Here is a 9,399-nt window from a genome sequence, read left to right as displayed (position 1 = left end):
TCACTGAATGATAAAATTTTGGTGATTCCCCCATCAACAGACATAGAGCTACCGCATTATTTTAAACCATTCCATAGTATAAATAGTCTATATTTGCAACCATCTGCTATTGTTGAATATTTTTTTAGTTGTGTCCAGTTGTTTCTATTACAAATGACTACACTAAACATCCTTTGTACATATATATTTGCATATTTACATGAATATTCCTACAAAGTAAATTAATAGACATGGAATTGCTAGATCAAAGAATATCTATGTTTGAAAACTTAAAAACTACTGCTAAATTACCTTCCAAAAATGTTTAATAATTTCACTCTCATCTATACTGTATATTCCCAAGACTGTATTTTATCAATTAAAAATACTTTTTTTTGCCAATTTGATGGATAAAAAGGGTTATCTCATTTAAGTTTTGTTTCTCTGATAATAGAAAGAATGAATATCTTTTCAAGTGTTTATTGGAAATTTCTACTTTTTTCTTTAGGAATTTTTTGTTATATCTAAAAGTGATTTCATCACATTTATGTCTCATAGACTTTTAGGAGCTCTTTTACAATAGATACTGATCTTCTGTTGCAACTATTTCTTCTAGTCTGACGCTTGTCTTTTACTTGTGTATGGTATCTTCAATTTAAAAAAAATTTAAAGGATACCTTCTGGGTATTAAGTCTTGCTTAGTTAGGCCCTCTCTGCCTAAAAATTATACTTTTAGAAATTCCTATTTTTTTTTCTAATACTTTTACAGCTTTAATTTTATTTTTACTTCTGAAATATTTGTGAACTTATGATATGGGATAGGGCTCTGGCTTTACATTTCTCCCCAAATATCTCAATACCAGTTGTTTGGTGCCAATTACTGATTATTTCTTCTTTTTACCACCTTTATAATATATCAAATTTCTATGCACACGCCCATCTGACCCCGCTCTTCTCCAATGAGTTACTTATACATTTTAGCACTATCAGCATCACATTTTTTAATTACTGTAGCTCCACAGTATGTTTTGATGTCTAGTAGGACACATCTACCATTACCCACCACTACCACCACTATTACTACCCACAATAATTTATTTAGCTATTCTTAAACATTTTTTTCTTCTATACAAACTTTATAAATGTATCAAATTTCACTTTTAAAAACCATCTATAACTAAAATGGGTTTGCATTGAATATGTAGAATAATTTAAGGACAACTGACATCTTAACAAGATTGAGGCTTCTGATCCAGGCACATAGAATGTCCCTTCATTATTCAACTTTTCTGTTAAAATTTAGGTAGACATTTGCAGTTTTCTTAACCAGGCTTCACATTTTTCTTGTTAGGTTTACTCTTAGATGTTATAGTTTTTGTTGTTACTGTGAATGGTATATTTTTCCATTATATCTTATGATTGGCTCTTGTTATTCTATAGGAAAGCTATCAATTGTAATATATTGATCCTGAATTTAGATGCTTTAATGACTCCTTTATTAATTCTAATAGTATTTAGTTCATTCTTTAGAATCTTTTATTTAGAATATTAACAGCTGCAACGATTACATTTTTGTATATTCCCTTTTAATATTAACACTAGTTTCTATCTGTTCTTATCAAATTCCATTGACTAGAGTTGGTAGCACAATGTGGGATGAAGCTGAATACTTATACTAACTTTAAAGAGAACAATTCTAAAATTTTATTGTTAAATATAATGTTTCTGTTAAATTCTGGGAGAAAAAAGCCTTTATTAGGCTAAGGAGGTTTCCTTTTATTCTCTACCTCACTAAGACATCAAAAATAAGCTTTGGATTTAACCAACTTATTTTCAATGTGTTAAAATGAATTGCAATTAAATTCTTTAAATAAAAAGTCCTCTTTGGCTAATGAAAAACTTCACTGACCATGTACTATATTTTATAAAGAAAGTATAATCAAGTCAGAGACCTCTGATGCCACTTGAGTTGGTATATGTTAAAAATAAAAAACTAGAAATATCTTTAGGGGGAGCACATCAAAACAAATCATATATTTATGCTATTGGTAATTTAACATGAATCCCTCACCTTGAAATCATCAGGAATGAGGAGTTTTGATGTTCGTAGAAAATTCAAGATATATCTGAACATCTGTCCATCTCTGTCAATGAAATAGTGCTGTTTGAGACTGTCCAAAACAATGGGCTCTGTACCATCAAAAAGTCTTCCGATTCTGTGATAGAAAAGAGGGAACAGTGAAGACAATTAGAATCAATTGCTCGGCCACTAAAACTAATAGCTACCATTTTGTACCAGTGTCAAAGGTAGCAATTTCAAAGATGGCAGGCAGGAAAAAAAATAACCCCTTAATGGTTCTTTATGGTTCTTTGAGAAGTACTGGTCCCTTCTTGATAAATATCTCAGGACCAGACAATTCAAAATCGTCTCACGCTTTCTCAAGTAAATTCTTTTACTCACTGTCTTTAACCTGTAAAGAAAATGTTCCCGACATGGTGATTATGGCTAAGTGCTGTCACTGTAATGGAAGATCATGTCTTTCCCCCGTTACTTAAAACAACCTTCTTTGCTACTTAAAAAATGTTATTGCTCCAAAGTGTCTTTTAAACAGATTCTATGAAAGAAGCAGTTTTGTTTTTAAGAAATCTATTTTCTGAGCTTTTCCTACCCATGAATCCCAAACCTTCCAAATATAAAGCAATGCCTATATGCTAACATCTACATTTAATTATAAAAAAGAATAATTGAAAATATCACTCATCTAGGAGAATATGTTTTCTTTTAACAAAATAAAGTCTAGTTTCTTAGGTCTCAGAAAAAATCATTTGTAATTGCAGGCATCATTATAAAAAATACGTATATGACCATCCAAAAAATATGACCAAAAAATATATATTGACCACTCCAAAAATATGACCTAGTTCTGGAACACAAGTGGCTATGGGTCATTTTTAAAAACAGGAATTCATAATATGTTTTTCCATTTATAGAGTAAACATTTGAACAGTGTGCTACAGTTAGAGTGTTTTGCATTTATTATCATTTAATCCTTTAAGGAAGGCTGAACTTAGACAGTTTAGTATATATTTAGTTAATAAAAAGTGGTTACATCTATATTACGAGAAAGTAGAGGGCTGGATAATGACAAACAAATATCCTATATCAAAAAATAAAATTTACACACTAGAAATCACTTCCTTTACCAAAAAGTGCTTTTTACTTTTCATTAACAGTGTAGGCAGGCAAATGGCTCCATTTTTTAATGAAAAGTTCTGGAGGAACTTATAAGTCTATCTCTAATTTGGAACATCATTTTATTACTTTGAAGATGATTTTAAAATCATACATTTTCTAACCTTATATGGAAATGGGACAAATGTAATGGCAAATCAATAATTCCACCCCTCTTAAAATACAACAAATGGAAAAGCTGCTCCCCTCTCTTCCAAAAAAAGAAAGACATGTGAATTTCTGTTTCAATAAAAATATTTTAAAGATTATTAGAAAACTCAGTTCTTACCTGCAAGTAGTAAATGCAAAGAAGAAAGCAACTAATTATGGTCAGGTCCCATTTCTAAAACTCAATATATTTTTCTCAGCTAATGTTTTCATCCAACTTTCCATGAATTGAGGGTGATTAACAGGGTGTGGATTACAACCATCCTAGGATTGTTGCCCTGCATCTACCTTGTCATTCATATCTCATTAACACATCAATCAAACAAACATAGGCTACATAAAAAAGAGGTACTGAAATTAAAATACACTTAGTCACTTATTTATGGTGTTTCTAGGACAGTTTGATGCAGGATAGGAAATAATGAGATTGGTTTGCCTATTACTAAAACATTTTACTCTTCACTGTGAGCAAAATGATAAATTAACAGTTGACGGGAAGAAAAGGGAGCTATATTAAGTGCTTTCCAGATACCTTGCACTATCCTAAGCGCTTTATATATGTAACAAATCCATTGTCCTCCTTTTAAAGATGAAGAAATGGGCTCAAAACGATGAGTAACTTGCCTGACTAGTTAAGTAGCATTGGGGGATTTGTGCCTGGTCTGTTTGCTCTTAAAGGGGCCTCCCTATGAAGATTGGAATGAAAAGAATTACCACTACTTAAGGAAAGCTTTTGGTCTAGCTTGTATTTCTCTTATATTTGTTCAGTAAGAGCTTTACAATGAAACCCAAACATGTATACTGATTATTTTAGTGGCCTGAAATAAGTAAGAATCAATGATTGCAAATCACTTTAGTAAAGAGATGAAAAGTAAATATTTTATTCATATATAAATCCTATGCTTTTTTATACTTAAGTGCTCATTTCCAAAATCTAGATGGATGCACACTGGCACAAAATGAGTGATTACTAAATCTCTACGGAGTGAATAAGTAAAGGAGTGACTGTGCAGGGAATGGAATGAGGTTCTGCCAGTTACTAGCTGTAATCTGGGTGAAATGAATTTTCTGTGTTTTCATTTCTTTTATAAATCTGTCTGTTCTTTTATAAAATTACACTAACTTTTTTCTAGTTGTTGACAAAATCAAATGGGGGTCATGGCACGCTCAAAGATTACAGCAACAGAAGGAATCTCAAAGTAGCAAACAAAATTTCTATGAAAGCAGTTTTTAGAAGACTGCAGACAGTAAAAGGAACAGGATTTAAGGAGTAAAAGAACAATCTTGGCTGGTGTATTGTTATAGACCTTTCTAAGAGAGGAGAGACGGGTCATTTGAATAGTTTTTAAAATGCAAAAGAAAAAAATCAAAACAAACAAAACAAGAAACCACTTTTGGCAAATAGAGGAAATTGGGCATCGTTGAGATCTGAAGCACCTTCACATCTGACTTATGCGAAATAGGAAGAAACGCTAAGGAAAGAGGAGGGAAATCTGAAAGAAGGTCCCGTGCGGGGACGGAGAGGTGGCTGCAGCCACTGGGAGAGGCAGTGGGAGAAATGGCGTCTCGAGGAGGAATTAATTAGAAAAACTGAGGAGGAAAGGCTGGACACCATCCGACAGATGAGAAACCCCAGCAGCCCCGAGCGCGGACCAGCGAGAGTCCGGAACCTGCGGAGGCCCTGGCACCTCCGCGGCGGGCTCGCACTGGGCCTGGGGAGGAAGCGCTTGGTGGATCCGAAGGCCCAGAGATGGCGGGAAAACGCTCCAGACCTCGTGCTCAGCCCAGAAACAGCTACATGGGTGACGCGGAAACTGAGAGGGGCCGGGCTGTGAGGAGAAGAGGGAAAGACTTGGAAAGGAGGGGCCTGAGGGCCGCGTCCAGTGCACATTCCTGGCTGAGATGAAAGGCCTGTCAGAGAAGAAAGAGTCCCCCTGTTTGAGGCAACACACGTTAGGAGTAATAAAAGGAAACACAGTGCTGCTGACTTTTGCTACCTTTGAAGAACGTTTTGAGTCGTGAAAACAATTTGAAAGGACAGGGCTGTGGCAATGATCGCAATATGGCGTCCCAAGGTCGGTTTTGAGATTGGGCTGAATGTGCTGTGTAAAAAGCATTGTTTGGCTAAGCAAATAAAGGGGAAAATCGACACAGGCTGTATTTCTTGTGGACATATGAATGGAGTTACAAATCAAAACTGCAGTGATTTGTAAGCTCTTGGGCCTGAAAACGATGTGGAACTGATTACAGTTTACTAACCTTGGAGAACATTCCTGTTTTTCAACTGACCAAGACCAAGTTGGCTCCAGATGATGCAGCGCTGCCTTTTTTAAAAAAACACTCATTGAACCAAGTGGCAATGCTGAGAAAAAACTCCTTCCACAGTTTTATTTTTTTACATATATTTTTTAACATTTTATTTTGGACATTTTCAAACATGCCAAAGCAAAGAAAATAATATCATGAACCTCTGTGTGTCCTTCCAGCTTCAGAAGCTATCAACTTGGCCAATCTTGTTTTACCTATCTATACCCAGATGCTTCACTTTCCCCCACTGGGATTTTTTTTTGGAAATTCCAAATATCCTGCTGTTTTATCTTTAAATATTTCATTGATTAATAGGATTATAAAGGTTCACTAAAAATATGCATTAACAGATATTAAAATATATTCCTTTTTCTTGCTTTTTGAATATTAGCATTCTGTTGATTACTCTTGTTTATGGAGCAAACAACACAGGACCAAATCTCCAAGGAAATTAAGCTCCTTTTGGTGGAAAGTCAGTCTGGTTCCCCACTATAGTTTCCCCAATCCCTAGCATTAAAGAACATCCATAAGTGAAAGAGAGTATAGGGATAGGAACTGATCACCTGGCTTAGTGTGAACCAGTCACTAAGAGTTTATTTTTCCTTGTGTATTCATTCATTTATAGGACCTTGTTTCTCTAATTTACTGTGACTCAGTTCCTTAAGAATTTCTCTTCTTTTATTGTGTAGTCGTTCAGTTATTCATTTATTCTTTCCGCCGATATTACTGAGCCAAACCATGCGAAATACAGGAGATCAAGTGGTAAATAAGCCACACTCCTTGCTTTTGTGGAATTTAATAGACTGCAGAGTGGTAATACAGATCAATTGCAGTATGATGGAGTGTGTCACCGGGTGTGTAGAGAGGGCTATGTGAGTACACAGGAATTGCACCCAACTTAATTTTGGGGAGGCAGGGAAGAAAAAGTTCCCTGAAGACCTGAAAGACAAGCAGAGCTGGCCAAGTACAGGGGTGGGAGATAAGATTAGGCATCAGAGAAGAGGGGTAGGGAAGCTACAAAGGCTTGAAGCTAGAAAAAACCTGGCATGTGATTACTCTCCACTGGGACGCAGAGTAGGGAGAACTGAAAAATGAGGCCGGAGCAGCAGAAGTCAGATCACGAAGAGCTATCTTTATAAGCCAGGTCAAGGAGTTTGGATTTGGTTTCAAGGGCAATGGGGACTGATGTCAGGCTCTGCTCTCAGAGATATGAAGGAAAAGAGCAAATTTAGAAGTGAGACAGAATTAAAATACCACATCTGAAATCACATCTCCTCACAGACGCAGCTGCCTTATCCAAATCACGTCTCCTTTGCTTTGCTTTTGACTGTGTCATTTGCATAGAGCACTGATTCTTAACCTTGGCTGCATGGGGAACTTTTAAAAAATACTGATTTACCCGCCGCCAGATATTCTGGGGTCAGGGTTGGGGCTCAGGCATCTACCTGCATTTCTTAAAAACCTCCCCGAGTAAGTCGAACAGCTGAATTGAGAACCAGTGTAAAGGAGGGTGAGCAGAAAGACTAAAGAGGGGCAAGTCAATGTCATCGGCTTGAGATGCTTTCAGTTAGTCATTCTGCCATTTTGAATTATTGCACAACTTCTTAAATAGCCAACCATATTTTAGAAGTGAAGGATCTCCAGGATGACCTAGTTCAGCCACCTGTTTTACAAATAGAGACAAAGAGTTCCAGATAAATAATGCTCAAGAATGCACAGCTGGCTAGACACAGAGCTGGCTCTAAACCTACCATGCTCGCCCCTGGGGTGATAGACAAAGGATGGTCACAATCAAGCCAGTGGAGAACAGCTGCTTTAATGCTAGTTACCATGTACTGAAAAGTACTATGTGCCAAAGAGTGAGCTGGTTGTTTTATGGGCTCTATCTCATTTCTTTCTTACAATGATCCCATGAGGTGGCCATATTATTCCCATTTCATAGATGAGGAAATTGAAACCCTGAATGGTTGTCAGTTGGCTTAGGTTCCAACCGAGGTCTGACACTGAAACCTGTGTCTTTGACCACTAAATATACTGCCTTTTCATTTATAATTTGAAAACAACAACAACAAATACAACAACAACTTCCCTAGGAAATGCACATGTTTATGGTTCAATGTAGTTTGCTAACGCTGTGTGTTATCCCAAGCAGGTTAGGTTATCATCAACTTTGTAGGTAAACTAATTTACTTAGTAGCTGGGATATAAAAAGTTGAGGCTCAGGAGCCTGGTGTAGTTGAGGTTTGGGTATACTGAGAAGATACCTAAACTGAACCAAACCAAAACACCCAAGACTTCAAAGGATCCTTCAAACTGCTGGTACAACTATGAATAATAAGGGATGGGAAAGTGAGGATTCTTAGAACAACGAAAACTTTTCTGGGGAGAGGAATACACATGAGATTCCAACTCCGTTTACCTTGCAGCTCTTGTGTTCCATTACGTGCTGTGTCCCTACATTTAATCCACAGGGATTTGCCACTTTACAGCTAAAGAAATTAAACTTAAAGAGGTTCCCAACCCTTCTGAGGGGTCACACACCCAGTCCTTCTTATGCTTCCCGGTGAACACAGTGTCTGTCCAGCACCGTGGCATGTACCCACCGTGGCATGTAACACAACAACAGGTCCTACTTTACCAGAGGCAAGGGTTAATCCTTTCAACTCCACAGCTGGTGCACACAAGGTAATTACAAAGCAAAGGAAGGTAAGAGAAGGGCTCCAGTGCAGTGCCACGGGGAGGGTGAAGACCCTGCCCAGGGATGGGGTTAGGAATGAAGTGCCAACAACAGACAAAGGGATGAAGATGGTGAGAAAAGGGCAGGAACATGTTGTTGGGCCTTTTCACCCCTTTGGCACTCCTTGGCCAAGAAATGTTTTTTTCCTCCACTTCTGGAGTTCAAACCATGGAAAATATGGTTTGACTTGAGGAAAAGATTTAATTTAGTTTCTGGTCCAGATTTATTTTGCTAAGCAACTCAGAGGAAACCTCCAAATTACCTCTTCAGCATTACTTTTGGAGGATATTTTTAAATTATAAAAGTAATACCTACTCATTATTGAAAATTGGAAAAGTATAGAGGACAAAGAAGCAGCAAAACAGAAAAATAATCTGCCATGAGTCCACCAACTTTGAAGTAGGGCATTACTTTTAAAAAAATCCAATTTAAAGAGTATTTTTCTGTTGAGTAATTTTGTTCTCAGAAAGAGTTGTAACTTTATACTTTTTCTAACCAATCCAAGTTAGTAGATTCCCAACCAAGTTTTTGTCCTAATATTTGAAACCTGAGAAAGATGGCAAATGGGGGTAGACGGTTAGAGGAGGGTGTATATGTTTGTGCAAGCACAGGTGTGTGTGTGTGTGTGTGTGTGTGTATATGTGAACAAGAGGTGTGTGAAGAGCTGTCACTACAGGTGGAACATGGACTTAGCACAGCAGGGAAGGAAGGGGATATAAATAGAAGGGGCAGCACTGCAACTAATGGGGACCTTTTCCTCTTTTCAGCTGAGATGAGAGATCAAGGAAACAAAGTGGGTAGAAGGAAAGACTAAAGGTAGGTTGATACTTGAAACTTTGTGAAATGTGGGGGTTTGAAACTATATTCTATTTTTGCATATATCTTTAAATGTCTATGGTAAAATGTTTTTCTTTTTTAAAAAAAGAGAATGCTATGCTGGACATTATTATAATGTAAAAAAAGTAAAAAGAAACCA

At 36.7% G+C, this 9,399-nt stretch overlaps 1 protein-coding gene across 1 annotated transcript in view; it reads right to left on the bottom strand.

Moving 5' to 3' along the window:
* Positions 1-9,399, bottom strand: part of KCTD1 (potassium channel tetramerization domain containing 1) — an 86,897-nt gene that overhangs the window by 18,809 nt on the left and 58,689 nt on the right. Inside the window, exon 4 of the mRNA XM_015595648.2 lies at positions 2,051-2,195. Within this exon, the coding sequence (XP_015451134.1) occupies positions 2,051-2,195 (145 nt within the window). The remainder of the gene's footprint in view (positions 1-2,050; positions 2,196-9,399) is intronic.

This window comes from Pteropus alecto, unplaced genomic scaffold (genome assembly GCF_000325575.1).
Source record: "Pteropus alecto unplaced genomic scaffold, ASM32557v1 scaffold146, whole genome shotgun sequence".
NCBI lineage: Eukaryota > Metazoa > Chordata > Mammalia > Chiroptera > Pteropodidae > Pteropus > Pteropus alecto.
Note: the sequence above shows the minus strand (reverse complement) of the source record. Positions and strands in the feature narration are given on the sequence as shown.